Here is an 18,628-nt window from a genome sequence, read left to right on the forward strand (position 1 = left end):
AAAGCTATGAATTTTGTAAGAGGGATACCAAAAGCCAATGGTCATTCTGGCATCCATTAAGCCGGGTGCTCAGCATCCCCAACTATAAGATGAGAATAGTAAAATATACCTCACTAGGTTGTAAAAGTTAAATGATATATATAAAGCAAAAGATGGTGTCTGGCCAGTAAACTCTATTACCATTTCAGTGTAGTGAGACCAAGAGGATCAGAGGCTCCTGATCTTCCAACCTCACCAGGAAATGCATCGGCCACTCCTCTGTCTAGGGTCTGCTCCCCATCCATCCACTCTTCCCCACTCTGTCTACAGCCCTCCCCAACTTGGCTTCAGATAGTCTCAGACATCCCACTTCCATACACACAAACATTAAAACTCTAGAAAACTGACCTAAAGCACAATAACAACAAAAAAGTCAACCAGGAGAAAAACACCATTTTATAGCCTGGAAATTTCTCAGCCACCATTTTGATTTCTAAACTGGTGACAGAGCCCATCCATCAGGTGGGTCACAAGCCCATCATAACTAGCTAGGTGGGTGAACACACAATGCTGCCGGAGTAGCCTTGGTTCAGACCCAGTCTCCAGGCTGGTGGCTATTTTTATTCGTTTTTGACAAAGATGGAAGCCAACCAACATTGGCTCTGGAAGGCTGACCTTTGGCCAGCATTTGTTCCAAGGCAAGCGGAGGCTGCATTATCCCAGGGTGACTTTGTAAATGGCTTCAGGTGCAATCAACGACACCTCAGAGTTATCAGCCCAACACCAAACACAGTCAGCTGCTCAGGCACAAGACCAGGCAGAGACACTGGGAGGGAAGGAATAAACATTCTCGAGTGTCACTGTGAATCAGGTACAGGGGGCTTCCTACTGAATCTGTGCATGGGAGGCCGCCATTCCCTGCTCACAGCGAGGAAACTGAGGGTCAGAGAGGCCCAATGACCTCAAGCCACACAGCTGGCAGGTGGCAATGCTGGGCTTGCAATCTAACTCTGACCTCCAGAGTCTAAGTTTGAGGCAGAAGGATAGTTGAGGTAAAAGGAAGTATCTCCATTGTCTGGATTTTAGAAAAACAAGCACCTACATTTGAGAGGCAAAATGTGAACTGCAGGGTTCTCAGTTGAGGCCAGTTTGGTTCCCCAGGGGACACATGACCCATGTTTGCTGACATTTTTTTGTGATCACAGCTAAGGTGGGGAAGGCAGTGTGCTACTGGCATCTAGTAGATAGAGGCCAGGGATGCTATTCAATATTCTAGGATGCTCAGGACAACCCCTACTACACACAGGGCCCCAAATATCAACAGTGCCTCAGCTGAGAAACCCTGGTGGGTTAGAGCCATCCTCCCAGGCTTTGAACGCAGAGTCTACTACTCATGACCTATATGGTCTTGGGAAGGCTGCTGCAGTAGTATATCTCAGTTCCCTTGCAGGATGACAATATCGAAAATATTAATAGTGTCTGCCTCGGAGAGTGTGTCCAGGGTTCACTGCTGGGCTTCGTGTGCAGCAAAGAGCTTTAGATGAGGTGCCTCTCTGCTGGGCAGCCACGATAAGAGCCCCAGTATGGAGCTATTGTGCTGTGGACATTAACCAGCCCCTGCATCCCTACCCTACCACTACTTCTCTTCTGCAAAACAGGGATGCTAGCTGACCTGATGGACATAAAGGCTTCACTATTATCACCAAGCAAGTAAGAAAGAAAGGACATTGCATAGCTTAGTAAAGGCTGCTAACTTTGAACTCATTTTTGGGCTCCCAGGCAAATGGACTGGACCCTTGGAAATTTCTTGGGCCACCCATGCTGTCAGCGCTTCCCGGGATGGCCACTTTGGCAAGGCCAGAAGTCATTAAGCTAAGGTCCAAAACCCAAATCCTGGGTGCCACCTGCTTTTGTACATCCCACAAGCTAATAATGACTTTTACATTTTTAAATGGTTGAAAGAATCTTATTTTCCGACACATGAAAATTACATGAATTTCAAACATCAGTGCCCATAAATAAAGCGTGACTGGAATACAGTCAGATCCATTTAATTATGGATTCTCTGTGGCTGCTGGGGCAGAGCTGAGTAGTGACAGAGACCATAAGGTCTTAAAGCCGGAAATATTTACTATTTGGCCCTGGACGAAAACAGTTTGTCAATTCTGAATTAGGCAGTGCTTTTCAGCCCTGACTCGATGCTCCATCACATTGAGGGGCTTTAAAAATGCTGATGCCCAGGCCCCACTTGGACTAATTAATCAGCATCCCCAGGACAGGAGGGATTGTTGGAGGCAGAGGGAGCGCACCTAGGCATCCCCATTTTACCAAAGCCTCCCTACCCCCCAGGGAATTCGAATGTGCAGTTGGGGGTGAGAACCACTAATAAACCAACAACCAACATTTCAACCTGGCAGCTGGCCTTGGTTCTGAGCAGAATTTCCACTGAGCAGTGAAGTCACATATGATAGGACAATTTCAATTCCTGCAGGCTTACTCTTTCAGATTATAATAGTTTGTGAAAAGTCTTCTTCTGGACGGGAGTGTACAATTAAGCGTGATTCAAGATTTATATGTTAAACTTTTGTGTCAATAGCCTTACAGATCAGGGGCGTGGAAATGTGTCTTTTGTAGACCACATGGCCCACTTTGGGTACATTGTAGGACTTGAGGGGTTTTGCCACAGGGGTCAGATCAGGGCTCCAAACGTAACTGTCATGCTGTACCAAAAACGTAGTGCACAAGAGAGACCATGATTCAAACTCAGGACCTCTCCCGCTCTGCAAGCCCTCTGCTCAGATAAGCCCTGAGCGATCCAAGGGTCCCCTGAAGGCCCTGTTATTCTCCTTTGCAGAAGGGCCAGAGAACTGGAAGGTCAGCCGCCTCCTGGAGGGCTGGCTGCATGTCTGGGGCACGTTTTTTGCCCCATCCTTGGACCTAAACAACCATCCTTCTGGCTCTGAGACTTCACTTCCCTGACATGCTTATGAGCTCAGTAACTATCCAGCAACTGTTAATAAAGATCATGGTGTGGGGGTAGGGAGTGGCTAGGATGAATTTTGTTCCTTCTCTTAGCTTATCTAGAATTTTCTGACTTTTCAACAACAAACATAACATTACTTTGGTAATTTTTTTTAATGCAATAAAATGAAGACAAGAAATCAAGCACATGGAGGTAGGAAGCACTCGGACACAGAAATGCCTGCACAGTGCTCATAAAATACCCTTAAAAGCCATGCCTGCTCAGGTGGCCCTTGATTCACCTAGGGCTTCATAATCACTTCAAAGAGCCCTGCCTTCCAGACCCATCAAGGCTTTATCAAGGCTGAGTGGAGGAAGAGGAAGTAGGCGTGGTCCCCCCCAAGCCTGTCCACCTGTGTGTTCCAGAGAGCCCCTCCAATCAACATCGCCGCCAAATCCGTCCAATCCGGCCTCCGCTTCAACCACCAAGACCAGCCAGTGTCGGCAAGGCGGGCTCCACCTCCCCAGTGGCCAAACTGAAGCCTACATTTCTTTGATGGGGGCGGGGAAGAGGAGGTGGAGCTAAGGGGACACACAGCTTGTCTTTACTGGGGGCGGGGGGGGGGGGGGCACGATGGCCTAAGTTTGCAAAAGATAACGGTCATTAAAATTGCAGACTTACTTACTTTACTTTGCGATCAGGAAAACAGACCTTGCACTTGGCAGGACTCATAATGACCTGCTCGCCGGCCAATCCCCCCCGGCTGCTGCCGGGATGCAGAGCCTGCACCCCTTAACCCCCTGAAGCAGACCTCCGTCCCGGGGCCCAGCAGGGCAGCCAGGTCGCGACAGGGAGGAGGAGGGCCGCTCAGGCCGAACGGTGCTGCAGCCTGCAGGTGCCCGACCAAGCGCAGCGCTTCCTCCATCCCAAAATGAGTCCAGAGCGCACGTATCCTGTGGCGGGGCGGGGGGAGGGGGGGTGATGCGCCGGCCAGGCCCCGCCCCCAAACGAGCCCCTCCTCCCCGGAGGGCCCCGCCCCCTGCACGAGGCCCGGCCTCCTCACCGGGCCCCCCTCCTGGCCTCAACAGGACCAGGTCCCGCCCCCCGGACTGGCCAATCCAGCGGGGCCGCCGCTGACCTTGGGCGCCGGTCGACAGCAGCCAGAGACTTTAAAAAAAGCCCTCTTGCCTACTTTCCTCCCCAGCTGCCCTGACTGGAGAGAAGGGTTCCAGGAGGGCACCCCCGCTACAGACTGGCAGCTGGGACAAACTCGCAAGCATTTCATGTGCTTGAACACACACAATAGGGAAGTGGTGAAAAATATGGTTTATTTGATATGAGTCAGATGTCACCACGGTGCCTGGTAAAACCTCCTAAGGCAAGTCAACTCTTGGCTTCCAAGTTCTGTTTTTGCTTATTCTTTCGCCTCTCTTCCCAGGGACATGTTGGCTCTAGGGCCTCCTGCCCACTCAGTGAGCTTCTAACACACACTTTGGACCACCTGGGTCATCTAGCAAAGGGAGCCCAGCTGCCCTGTGACCCTAAATAAACTTCTTTCTGACTTCTAGTTTATGGAACACATAAGTCCTGGGAATGAAAGGTACAGCATTGGGACTATAGTCAACAGTATTGTAATAGAGTTGTATGGTGACAGCTGGTAGCTACGCCTGTCCTGAGCACAGCATAATGTATAGACTTGTCCTGGGGCACCTGGGTGGCTCAGTGGTTGGGCATCTGCCTTTGGCTTGGGTCGTGATCCCAGGGTCCTGGAATCAAATCCTGCATCAGGTTCTGTGTGGGAAGCCTGCCTCTCTCTGTGTCTCTCATGAATAAATAAATAAAATCTTTTTAAAAAGTATAGATTTGGGATCCCTGGGTGGCACAGCCTTTGGCCCAGGGCGCGATCCTGGAGACCTGGGATCAAATCCCACGTCTCTGTGTCTCTCATGAATAAATGAATAAAATCTTTTTAAAAAGTATAGATTTGGGATCCCTGGGTGGCGCAGCCTTTGGCCCAGGGCGCGATCCTGGAGACCTGGGATCAAATCCCACGTCTCTGTGTCTCTCATGAATAAATAAATAAAATCTTTTTAAAAAGTATAGATTTGGGATCCCTGGGTGGCCTGCCTTTGGCCCAGGGCACGATCCTGGAGACCTGGGATCAAATCCCACGTCGGGCTCCTGGTGCATGGAGCCTGCTTCTCCCTCTGCCTGTGTCTCTGCCTCTCTTTCTCTCTCTCTCCCTGTGTGACTATCATAAATAAATAAAAATTAAAAAATAAAATAAAAAATAAAAAATAAAATAAAATAAAATAAAAAGTATAGATTTATCCTGTTGCTATGTCCTACACCTGAAACTAGTGTAATACTGTGTGTCAACCACTCAAAAGCATTTTTTTAAAAGTAAGCTGCTTTCTGGGAGACTAACACACATGGAGTGCTCTTTTGTGCCTTTGTCTTAATAGCGATCCTATTGTTTTTATTTCCATAATGCAGATAAGGAAATGTGACCCAGAGATATAGGTTTCCCAAGAGTGACAGAGCTGGAGCCTTGAACCCAGGTAAACTGATGCCAGCTAGAATGAATGAATGAATGCTTCTCCACGGAGTTATAATAAATAAAAAGGATCTAAACACTGCCTAGAAAGCATTGCATAATAATAAATGTAGCCTAGGGGATCCCTGGGTGGCGCAGCGGTTTGGCACCTGCCTTTGGCCCAGGGCGCGATCCCGGAGACCCGGGATCGAATCCCACGTCGGGCTCCCAGTGCATGGAGCCTGCTTCTCCCTTTGCCTGTGTCTCTGCCTCTCTCTCTCTTTCTCTCTATCATAAATAAATAAAAATTAAAAAAAAAAATAAAAAATAAATGTAGCCTATGTTCACAGCAAATAAAAACCAAAAAATAATGTAAATGTTTGCAAATGAATTCCCATGGAAAGGCACAGCTTGGGCCACACCTCCAGGAGGCACCATCCATGTGGTCACAATGTGAACCATGATCTTCCCTAGGAATCATATAAGCAGCCTACCTGAGGGCACCAATTACCTGCATTCTAACCAGAAAGTAACTTTTTTTTTTTTTTGAAAGTAACTTTTTCAACAACGGATTAAAAAATAAATAAAACAGGTGAACAAAATTTTCAGTTCCTCAGAGTTCCTAGAAGGTCCTTCAAGGCCTTGTCTCTCCCCCCCCCCCAAAAAAAACCAACAACAACAACAACAAAAAACCAACTCAACAGACTATAGGCTGATCTACTTTTATTTTTTTTTTATTTTTTTTTTTTTAGGCTGATCTACTTTTAAAGTTTCAAACCAAACCCCCAAAAAATCCATCCTCTAAATGATCCAAATTTAATCACCTCACAATAGGGAAAACAATTAAAATCAGGAAGTGAAAGTATTTCCGAACACTCCTACCCTACCTCAAATCAGTTAGGATCAAGTAGGAGAGAACTTGCATTGCTCTGAATTTTTATTCTCTACTGAAAAAACCCCAACATCTGTTGAATGCTGTGGTTAAGCTAACTGCTCCGCTCATACAGCCTTAGAGACATCCTAACACACCTCACGTTTACATGGGGGCTTCTCAAGAATGGGATTTCACTTAGATGTCTGTGCTTTGCATGTCATCAGAGTGATAATGACTTGGATTTTTCTCTGTGTTATTAGGGTATAGAATATAGGAAGCAAAGAATAACATACATGCTTACTCACACCACCACCTTTATATAAACATCTTCTTTAAACTATCACTGTGATTCCAATGACACAGTTTAAACCTGGCTGCAGGTACAGCCTCGTGCTAGAAGCCCTTCTGGTCAGACTCCTCAGAGGCTAAATTTAACTTGTTGGTACTGCACGGGGAAAACCCAGGTCAACAGCAAAACACCACACACACAAACAACAAGAGTGCACTTGCAAGTGGCTATCAGCACAGTGGAAATGCCTAAGCCGTGAGCGGCCTTGAGCCTGTCCCTACACCGTGTGACCTTGAGCAAACCCCTTCTCTCCACTTTTCTGTGTGCTCACCCACATATGATGTGCATTCATCCAAAGAAAAATAAAATAATCCCTTTCCAAATGTGATTGGGGAAATGTTACATTAAGCATAGAGCAGAATGAAAGATTCTTCTAAAGCAGGATACAGATCCTTGAGAGAAAGGGATGTTCAGTCACTCTGTATCCTGTATGAATAGCCAACCTCTTCCGAACCTCAATATCCAGTCCACAAATGAAACAATGCAAAAACAGGGAACACCCCCCACATACAAGCTCCCAGAAAACATCTTAGGAGCTAAAATGTTTTGGAAATGGGGTTTCTCCCAGCCCCCCCTAAATCAATAAAGGAATGAATAAATTAAAACATTATCAAAAGATCCATGGCATTTCATTGAGGGACAAATAAAAATATTTACAGGCAATTTAAAGTTTTATGACCTGCTCGCTACCTGGAGCAGAGAAGAGGGAGGGTGATGATGAGCAGGAAGGACCTGGGGGAGGCCCTCTGCAAACCATCCCAGGACGCTACTTGGGACAAAAGGGAGAAGCCAGGTCCCTGGCATTAGAAAGCTGGTCTGCTGTTCCTTCACCTCGGTCCAGACTCCACAAACCCTCACTCGCCTCCTCCCAGGGATCTGAGGTCTGCCTTGCAAAACCTCTCTTAAACTCAATATTCGCAGCATGGAAGTGAGCAGTGGGGGAGGAGGTAGGGGAAAGCCCCAGTCCCTGCATCCATTTGTCAGAGACACTTCACCTGTGTCCCTCCTCTGTGGATACAGGCTGTTATACCTTAAAGCTGTATGCCTGGGCAGGCTTGGGAAGAGCCATGGCCACTGGGGAGAACTCTGGAAGATGCCCATTCCACCGATGGCACCCGAGGCAGCCCCTGGGCTGTCCACACCTGCTACGTCTTCTCATGTGATCTCAGCACACTTGTGAAGTAGACACCAGTATTATCCCGCTCCGACAGAGTAGGAAATCACAGCTGAGAGAGGACATGGGACTGGTCTGAGATTGGAAGCCAGACCTGTCTGACTGCGGGTCCTGTGAAGCACACTGTTCTTGGCATTGGATGACAGTGATCCACTGTGGCATTGCTTGAAGGGCTGGGGACTCAGGAACTCACCAGCCCTATGAGGTAGGTACCACTGTGACCTCGTTCTGAAGGATGCTGAGGCCAGAAAGGTGACAGTTCAGCCCAGGCCACTTCACAGCCAAATGGAAGAGTCAGCATGTGCCAGCTCTTTGTCAGCTATTCTCTCCCATCGATGAAGGGAAGTGCTCTGGGCTTGTGGCCTGTTAGGCTCCTCCACTGGCCTCTCCAAGGGCAAGGGCTAGGTCCCATTGTCTGTGCATCCTTAGTGCTGTTAGAGCCTGGCACCCAGCAGAGCTGCAATAAATGCTTCCAAGACCATCAATGGATGGGACAAACCTTAGCTTCATCACTTGAGAATTTCATCTGAGTTTGTCCCTAGGCTTACCTGGTACTCAGACCATCCATAGTAACCGGCCAAGGAGAAAATGGCTCTAAATTAACAAGCTTTGCTACTGCTATCTCCCCCTGCTCCAAGCCCCCCATGCACCCCTCTGCACACAAAGAAACAAAGCAAAGGCTGTTAGAGCCACAGAGGACCTCAGAGCATCCCAGTCCAGCCCCCTGCAAGGGTAGGTGACATCCCCAAGGTCACACAGCTTCCTGGCTACCCTGTGAATTGCCCTGTCTTCTGACTCTTCTCACTAATGCTAAGAACAGGTTAGGAGGAGGGTGGAGACATCTTTCCTGGAGCCTAGGTTAGGCATCAACAGCAGGAGGAGCAGACTACTTTCTGAACTGCACCTGCTGAGGATCTGGGTTCCAATGGCCCTCAGGACCTATGATCATCCTGCTGGGGTTGGTCTCTCCCTGATAGACCCCTGAACCTCTCTGGGCTTCAGTTTCTTATCTTGGAAGTGAGATGACTGGCTCACTTTTTCCCCCAACATTTTTAATAATGTTTTATTATTAAACATTGTCAATATTTGTTATAATATTTATAGCAGAAAGTTAGAAAAATGAAGAAAAAAATTTAAATGACTTATAATTGCACCACATAAAGACAACGATTAACCATTTTGACACATTCCTTATAGACTTTCCAACCACACATACACACACACACACACACACACACACACATTTATTAATCACAAGCATTTTCTGTGCTTACTAATTGCCAGGGGATATTCTAAGCATATTACATTATCCACAATCCCTTATCCAAAATTTGAAACTCTTAGGACTCAGTATGCTTTGGAATTTGAGAACTTTTGGGGTGGGGGATGGTAAGGCTTTATGCTATACATTTTCATGTTTCTATTTCTGTAGCTGAAAACCTGAATATTCACACAAAACAGGATAAATAAAGACTTCAAACAACTTCAGATCTATTCAAGGCGATCTTTCTTCTAAATGAGTTCATGGCCCACTTATGAACTTCTGTGCCATAACTTTAAATTTCAGGACTGCAGTTGAACGATCCTGAACCTGTCCCGTCCCATTCAGTCCATTCATGCACCCCACAGGGTAGAACTATTAGGATAAAAAAACTAGTAAGAGACAACTCTGAACTAGGATCTTGCCCTAGACCCATTGTGCACCAACCACACTACCACTTGTTGACCAAAGTGGGATTACCCCATAACCTTCATTCCACAATATGTGAGCAATTATTCTGTTACATGTAATGTTTTCACCAGCTTTGTTTCTAAGAACTGCATGGGAATTTCAACACTTAGGGACTATTCTGAAGTCCAAGGAAGAGCCAATTCCAACCCCTGGCCTGAGATGAACCCAAAAAGGAAGAGAAGAGGAGGCAACAGACAGCACAAAGTCACTAAGTCCATAGTCGTAGCCTGCCCTTGCTGGCTGGGAAGGTGGAAGGGAATAGGGAGATTGTACAACCATATAAAATGCAGGAAAAAAATTGGGGTTTAACCACAGAACTAGTCTACAAAATCACAATATTTATGGAAAAAGAGTTTTTAAAGGAATTTTTTTTAAGATTTTATTTATTTATTCATGAGAGACACAGAGAGAGAGAGAGGCAGAGACACAGGCAGAGGGAGAAGCAGGCTCCATGCAAGGAGCCAGACACGGGACTTGATCACGGGTCTCCAGGATCAGGCCCTGGACTGAAGGTGGTGCTAAACCACTGAGCCACCTGGGCAAGAATTTTATGAAAACAAAATACTATTGCTGCCAAAGACCAACAATAAAATGCCTATTCACCCATCCATCCATCCTTCCTTTCACCCATCCCTTCATCCATCCATCTAACCCATTCATCCATCTATCCATTCCTTCATTTACCTATTCACTCATTTATCAATGCATTCATTTATTCACCTACCTACCTACTACTCATCTATCCACCTACCCATCCATCCATCCACCCATCCATCCATCCATTCATTCATTCATTTGTTCACCTATCCAGGCATCCATTCGTTTGTTCGTTCATTCATTCATTCATTCATTCATTCATTCGATTCATTCATTCATTCATTCCCATATTTATTCCTAAGTGTTTTTCATGCCCCAGGAATGCAGAATTCTGTCTTTGGCAAGCCTGGTTGATCACTGCATTCATGCATTTATTTATTCAGAGTCTACCTACCATGAATGTACACTAGGCTAGGCAGTGCAGAAAAGTGGAGACCCATATGGCCCTGTTTTCATGGAGCTTGTCGACCAGCATAGGAGACATTTAACAACCAAGTCAACACATAAGGAAATTAAAGACATGATCTCTAGGCATGATTAAGTGTGGTGAAAACATGCCAGATCAATCAGTCAAGAAACAGGGGCACATGGGCAATACTTTAAAGGTGCCAGAGTGGGGCATGTGACATCAGTTAATGATTTTGGCTTGGGTCATGATCTCAGGGTCCTGGGATTAAGCCCCGCTTCAGGTTCCCTGCTCATCGTTAAGTCTGCTTCTGCTTCTCTCTCTCCCTTTACCCCTCTTTACTGTGTGCTCTCGCTCTCTCTCTCACATAAATAAAATCTTTAAAAAGTATATAAATAAATAAATAATAAAGGTGGAAGAGGGGCAGGAAAGGGGGGGAAAGCCCTTCAGAGGAGGTAACTTTGATGGGCAGGCAGGACAGGCTACCGAATATATAGGGTCCAATACAAAAACAAGTGTGGAAGCCCTTATTCAAAAGTTATTAAGAATTTCAAGAAGGTGACAACAGAGCTGACTATACAGGTCACATACCTTGGAGCAGACCCTGGGCACAGGTTTAAGGGCATGAGGAGGAAAGCAATCATTTCAGCTCAGAGGGAACAGTAAGCTCAAAGGCCCAGAATGGGGATACAAGTGTGGGTATTCTGAAATCATGAAAGCACAGGGCAAACAAAAATGAAGATCATTCAAAGGGCTCCCCCCAAAAGCACAAGAGTAAACAGGTGCCTTTTCTATTCAGCTGCCTAGATGGTGGCCTGGCAAGAAGAGGCCAGCATGAACCACAAGGTGACCTTCAAGGTGACACAAAGGCCAAGTGAACAAACTGCCAGCATCAGGGAAGATCCACAGGCCTATCTGTGCCACTTCTGTGCCGTGGCTTCCAAGGGACTGCAGACCCCCGGAATAAACCCCCCAGGTGTAGTTTTCTGTCCGCAAAATGGGAAAAGCTGGAAGAACTAGCTCAAACCCCTGCTCCTTGCCTCCATATTGCAGAAACTGAGCCTCAGAAGGTTAGGGGATTTGCCCAGAGTACAGATTATTTAACAGCTAATCAGGAAAAAATAATAATAACAAAGTGAGCTTCCTGGGTTTTAACAGGGACTCTTTATCACCTCGTTGGCCTTCTGTGTCACGCTTCATCTCCACAACCCTCCAGCTGGTTGCAAGCCACCTGCCCAGCCGTTGGCCTGGGCTTCTGACCTGTGTGCCCCCCAGGGAAAAGGCATTACCACCCTGTCTGTACAAGAAAAAAGCCCAGCAGTGACCCTCCATAGAGCAACACTCTGGAGGGTCTGCGGTGGGATTAGGAGGCCCCCCTAACATTTCTTCACAGTTGACCCAAGATGGCTGTCAATGGATATCAGCAAAAGGGTCAACACAGGGGGTGGGGGTAGGAGGCTACCAAACACGAGGCTACTGAGGGTCCCAAAGGCACCAAAATACCAAAGCCAAAAACTTCACAAGAGGCTAACGGAATGCTCGGCTTCATGTTGTTATCATTGTTTCCAACAGGCTGGAACACAGGGGTTTTGACACCATTTTTTTCACCCAATCAACCACGGGAGATAGCAGCACCAGGACAAGTGTCTAAGCCTTGACCTCCTGAAGACACTGCCCCATGGGATTCTCATTCCAGGTCATCAGGAACAGGAACACATGCTGGTTTCCTCCATTGGAGGCCTCTGATTTGGGGACCCTACTAGAGCATGGAAATGCCATATATTCAGAGGCACCGGAAGAACTACCTGAGTTGTCCTGGGAGCCAAAATCCTAAAATTCTGGACTCTAGAAAGCACGTAGATTGGGGGCGAAATAACGGTATGCCCAGTGAGATTTGTGACCAGGGGTCACACTTCAGGGGGCTGGTCTAACCTCCTCCTGCTATAGATGAAGAGGCAGAGGTTCAGAGAAGGTAAGGGATGCACCCAAGGGCACACTGGTCCTCCTTCTGCCCTACCATGGCCCTTCGCATCTCCCACCACCCCACAGTTTATAAAAAACCAAGATCCCTCTGCACCCTTCCCCCCAGTCCTGGGATAAGCCACGATAAAAGACTGACATATGGTGCTGTGACGTACAGTGCTAAGTTTCTTTCTTTCTTTTTTTTTTTTTTTTTTTTTTTTGAGTGCTAAGTTTCTATGTAACAAGGATATAAAGGCAGAAAATTCATTTAATATTTTGGTTCGGGAACCCTGGGTGGCGCAGCAGTTTAACGCCTGCCTTTGGCCCAGGGTGTGATCCTGGAGACCCGGGGTCGAATCCCACGTCGGGCTCCTGGTGCATGGAGCCTGCTTCTCCGTCTGCCTATGTCTCTGCCTCTCTCTCTCTCTCTGTGACTATCATAAAAAAAAAAAAAAAAAAAAAACATTTTGGTTCACTGTCATGCAAAGACAGGCCCTTAGTTAAGTATCTTTTGCCTTCATAAATTCACAGCCCAGGGGCACCTGAGTGGCTCAGTTGGTTAAATATCTGTTTTTGGTTCGGGTCTTGATCCCAGGGTCCTGAATGGACAGGCTCCCTGTTCAGTGGGGAGTCTTTGTGTCTCCTTCTCTCTTTGCTGCTCCCCCTGCTTGTGATCTCTCTCTTTCTGTTTCTCTCTCTCAAATAAGTACATAAAATCTTTAAATAAATAAATAACTTCACAGCTCAGAAAAGCTGTGGTTTAAGCACAAACTAGCAAAGCCCCCTAAAAATGGTGAGTAGTGCAGAGACAGTGGGGAGACTTGCCCCAGCTCCATATTTTAACCTACCATTTATTGAGTGTTTTATTCTCTTGCTTAATACCTTAGAAACATTAGTTCATTTGATCATCACAACATTCTGGGAATCCAAAACTCAGGAGAGAATAATACTAGTAAGAATGTTACTACTTGGGCATGCCTGCTGTCTTCATGAGTTTTTAATTATCGTTGGTAGAGGGATGCTTGGGTGGCTCAGCGGTTGAGCGTCTGCCTTTGGCTCAGGGACCAGGACAGAGTCCTGGATACGGCTCCCTGCAAGGAGCCTACTTCTCCCTCTGTCTGTGTCTCTGCCTCTTTCTTTGTGTCGCTCATGAATGAATAAATAAAATCTTAAAAAAAATAAGTAGCATTGGTAGAAGTAATTCACATGGTTGACTGCTTCTTACCCATTAGGGCTGGAGCTATGCTAATGTAATAGCTGACAGCCACATGATGCTACTTAAATTTCAAGTAATTAAAATCAAATTTTAAAATTCAATTCTCCAGGATCCCTGGGTGGCGCAGCGGTTTGGCGCCTGCCTTTGGCCCAGGGCGCGATCTTGGAGACCCAAGATCGAATCCCACATCGGGCTCCCGGTGCATGGAGCCTGCTTCTCCCTCTGCCTGTGTCTCTGCCTCTCTCTCTCTCTGTGACTATCATAAATAAATAAAAATTAAAGAAAATAAAAAAAAATAAAATTCAATTCTTCAGTCACACTAGCCACATGTCAATTTCCATAGTTATGTATGACTAATGGCTATGATAGTGGACAGCACAGTTCCAGGACATTCCATTCTAGAACACTCTATAATGGCAGAAATTTCTGTTGGCCTGCTCAAGTCTAATTTGAAAGTTGCCTCTTCCAAGAACTCTCCCCTGACCTGATCACCTCATTCTAAAATAGATCCCCCTAGGGCAGCCCGGGTGGCTCAGCCGTTTAGCACCGCCTTCAGCCCAGGCCTGATCCTGGAGATCCAGGGTAGAGTCCCATGTCGGGCTCCCTGCATGGAGCCTGCTTCTCCCTCTGCCTATGTCTCTGCCCCTCTCCCTCTCTCTGTGTCTCTCATGAATAAATAAAATAAAATCTTAAAAAAAAGTAAAATAAAATAAAATAGAGCCCCTCAGGTACACCCTCTCCTGTACCCTGCTTTCCTCCTGGCACCAGGCACGCTGAAAAATGATCTTCTCGGTTTACCTGTTTGTTTGTATTTTTCCCATCTCCCTGCTGGGACACTCCTTGAAAGGAGAAACATATCCATCTTGCTTCCTGCTGGGGCTGTTGTGATAAATGTATCTTGCCACCTGTCCTACTTAGATACCACTTAGCAACCCCGACTGAATATCCACTTCAACATAATCTCTACTGTTTGTCAATTTGGGTGAATTCATCTCATCTGCTTTTCCCTAATCCCTGTCGAAATTGCCACATTGAGGTTAAGAAGCAGTTTAGAGGGGTGCAAATGTTGGAGATCACTGGAGGGACCACACTGGCACGATGAAACCAAGTGTGCAGCCTGACAGACCTGGCCTCGAAGCTTGGCTCTGCCCCTTGTTAGCTGTGTGGTCTCGGGAAAAGTACTTCACCTCCAAGCCCCAGTTTTATCATCTGTAAAATGGGGATCTGCCACCACCAGCCTTGTACTGTCGTTCTAAGGGATCAACGGATAATTGGTACAAACTGTGAAGTGGTGGGTAAAGCGGGTGTTTGGGGGACAAAGAACAAGCCAAGGAAAGAAGCTATAGAGGAATCTACTGCTTATAAGTACCTACTATGTACTAAACTGTGCATACTTTACAAGCATTATCCCATTGATGCCCAGATGAAGACATTGTCTGACCTTGGTCAGAACCAAGTTCTGACACTTTGTACCAGACCCTCAAGCCTTCCCTTCCTTTAACCCTTCCAGAACCTCAAACTGGTTTCCCCCTGAAGATCGTCAGTACGGGGAATACTTGCCTTTCTCTTTCCTCTACTTTCTACTTCTAGTCACCAGGGTTCAAATTAAGCTCCCTGGGAAGGTGGGTGCCTATGCAAGAAGCCACCTCCTCATCCAGGCTTCTCATATTTGGGAGGGAGTACAAGAGGTGCTGAAAAGAACAGCCAGTGGGATTGCACTCCCAGAGAAGGGAACAGACCAAGAGAAGGGAAGAAACACTGGAAGGGGAGCAGAGCACGCTCTGACCGGTGAAGGGATGGTAGGTGGTTCTTTTCCCTCCTTGTCTGTTTCCCGAGTTTTCTAGCCAGAACTACTGTATTGTTTGTACTTTGGGAAGGGAGGTGCCAAAGCTCGATCACAACAAAAACAAACGAAGCCACCAGCTGTACACCTAGGATACACCCACCTGTAGTAGACCTACTGGCATCTGCACCCAGCAAACTGCTGCTTGGGGGTCCAGTGTCTGAGTGTCTGCTTTGACAACTTTAGTTACCAGTTACCCATTGAAAGAACCCACAAACAAATAGATGAATGTCTCTTCAGGAGGCAGGGAAACTGTCCTACCCTCCAGGCCCTCATCATCCGGTGTGGCTTTTGTCAGCCTTTGCTCACCCAACTTGTATTATAACGAGTCACACATAAGGCCATCATCCCCAAACACTAGGCTAAGTTCTTCTAGAAAGACAGTCTCCTGACACAGGGCCCTGTATGTGCAGTAGATGCTCAATAAATAATTTTGAAAGGAAGAAAGGGAGGAAGGAAGAAGGCAAGGCTTATGTGTTCTGCATTTATCATAACTACCCTCAGCATGTAGGCATCAGCAGACAGCTGAGTTGGGGGATAGGGTGCAGCCCCCACCCTGACTCCATGCCTCCCACTCATAAGGATATAGGGCGCATTACCTTATAGCAAGGCCGGGGTGCTCAGGCTCGCCTATGGTTGGAGCAGCCTCCAGGGAAAGGGCACCCAGGCTGGCCCGGCTGCCCTTCCGGGAAGACTCCCAGAACCAGCCAGCACCAGGGTCCTCATCGGAGGAGTTGTCATCAAAGGAGCCCAGGATGAAGTTGGTCATCAGCTGCCTCTTGATGTGCTCCTGCTTCTCGTCTTCTTTGGAGAGGGGTCTGGCTTGCTGGCCTTGGGGCTTGGCTGGAGATGACAGGCCATTAGTATCTGGGATCTTCAGGCCTTTGGTCCCTGTCTCATTGGCTTGGAGTGCTGCAGGGGTGTCATCAGAGGAACAGGGGTTTCCTGGGAGATTCTGGTGTGGAGGTGGCCTGGAATTTCTTTGCTCACAAGCATCTTGGGGATCTTTGTGGGAGGCTGATTCAGCCTGGTTAGGAGTCTCTGGCAGAGGGCTGCTGTTACCATTCTTCTTTGGTGGCCCCCCTGAGCTGTCTGAGGCTGGAAAAGGCTCCTGGCTTGGGATACAGCTCCCTTCTGATTTATTCTTGGTGACTTGCTTAGAGTCTGTCATTTTCCCCCAGATTTTTATCCAGGAAAAGGTCAAGCAGGAAAAAATCAAACAAGATAAAAAAGAAGCAAGATCATTCAGAAAACCTGTAAGGAAAAAAGGAAAGATATTTTAGAGTCTACAAAATTGAGTATTTCTGTCTTAAAGAAGTTCATGGGACAAGAGGAACCTAGGGCTCTGTATATTCAGCTGAGAGCGCTAGAGGCGAAAGGAGGTGGACAGAGCGGCTCTGCCCACAACGTGCTCTGTGGTCCTGGGCACATTCCTGAAAGCCTCCAAGATGTCAGTTTCTTACCTCTAATTTAGGTACAGTAACACATACTCATCTTAAATCATAAGCATGCATGGATGAGAAAAATAGATCATGCCTATTAAAGGGCTCTTGTTATAGACTCATAAGACCCAAAAAGTAAAAACCATCCAAATGTCCATTAACTAAAGAATGGGTAAACAAAAGGTGATCTATCCATACAATGGAATATTTTTCAGTTGTAAAAAAAGAATGGAGGGGCACCTGGGTGGCTCAGATGAGTAAGCATCTGTCTTTGCCTCAGGTCATGATCTATAGGTCCTGGGATTGAACCCCATGTCGGGCTTCCAGCTCAGCAGGGAGTCTGCTTCTCCCTCTCCCACTGCCTCTCCCCCTGCTTGTACTCTGTCTCTCTCAAATGAATAAATAAAAAATCTTAAAAAAAAAAAGGAATGGAACATTGGAATTGCTACAACATGGATGAATCTTGAAAACATTATAGGGACGCCTGAGTGGCTCAGCAGTTGAGCGTCTGCCTTTGGCTTAGGGCGTGATCCTGGAGTCCTGGGATGGAGTCCCACACTGGGCTACTCACAGGGAGCCTGTGCCTCTGCCTCTCTCTCTGTGTCTCTCATGAATAAATAACATCTTAAAAAAAGAAAAGAAAACATTATGCCAAATGAAAGAAGCCAGTCCCAAAAGACTACATTGTATGATTCCATGTATCCCAGAATAAGCAAATTCATAAAGACAGAAAGGTTAGTGGTTGCCTAAGGCTGGTGGGATGGAGCTAGCTAAGGTGTCTAAGGCTGGTGGGATGGAGTTAGCCTAAGGCTGGTGGGATGGTACAGAGCTTCTGTTTGAAGGGATGAAAATGTTCTAAAATTGTAGTGATGGTTACACAACTCCATGAACATACTAAAAACCACTGAAGTATATAGTTGACATGAGTGAACTGGACGGTATATGAACCTATATTTCAATAAAGCTATAACCCTAAAAGAAACAAAGGCTCTTCACTATATTCCAATTCATAGATATAAACAAACTGTTACTTCTATCATCATCATCTTCATCATCACCACCACCAGCATCATTGCATTCCTGGATTACTGTCATAATCATCATCATGGTTCTGGAAGGAGCTTCTTTTCTAGCTTTTCTTCCTAGTGCTAGGTATGCATGGCGTATGCTTATAACTAGAATAAAAACCCAGCAAGACCAAGGAGAGTCTGTTCTGTTCCAGGGTCTAGAACAGTTTCCAGTAAAAATTGAGTTTGGGGCACTTGGGTGGCTCAGATGGTTAAGCATCTGCCTTCAGCTCAAGTCATGATCTCCAGGTTCTGAGATAGAGTCCTATGTTGGGCTCTCTGTTCAGGGAGTAAGTCTGTTTCTCCTCTCCTCCACCTCTCCCCGACCCTCACCCCCCCCCCCCCCCCCAACTCACGCTCTCTCTCTCTCTCTCAAATGAAAAATAAATTTTTTAAAGTTAGAGCTTAAGAGACAAATTCATTTTGTCAAATATACAAATTCAGATATTCTGATTTCTTACCCATGTCTCATCCTGCCACACTAACTCT

General features: G+C 46.5%; 1 protein-coding gene across 5 annotated transcripts in view; it reads right to left on the reverse strand.

Annotated features, from left to right (window-relative positions):
* Positions 1–18,628, reverse strand: part of ACACB (acetyl-CoA carboxylase beta) — a 131,701-nt gene that overhangs the window by 90,898 nt on the left and 22,175 nt on the right. For 3 of the 5 annotated variants that reach the window (XM_049101704.1, XM_049101706.1, XM_049101707.1), the window contains one exon: positions 16,230–16,884. In XM_049101704.1, coding sequence (XP_048957661.1) covers positions 16,230–16,801 — 572 coding nt within the window. In that variant the 5' untranslated portion in view covers positions 16,802–16,884. Of the gene's footprint in view, positions 1–3,626; positions 3,789–7,730; positions 8,033–16,229; positions 16,885–18,628 lie in introns of those variants that run through there. The other 2 variants (XM_049101708.1, XM_049101709.1) reach the window with 2 other exon arrangements.

This window comes from Canis lupus, chromosome 26 (assembly GCF_003254725.2).
Source record: "Canis lupus dingo isolate Sandy chromosome 26, ASM325472v2, whole genome shotgun sequence".
NCBI lineage: Eukaryota > Metazoa > Chordata > Mammalia > Carnivora > Canidae > Canis > Canis lupus.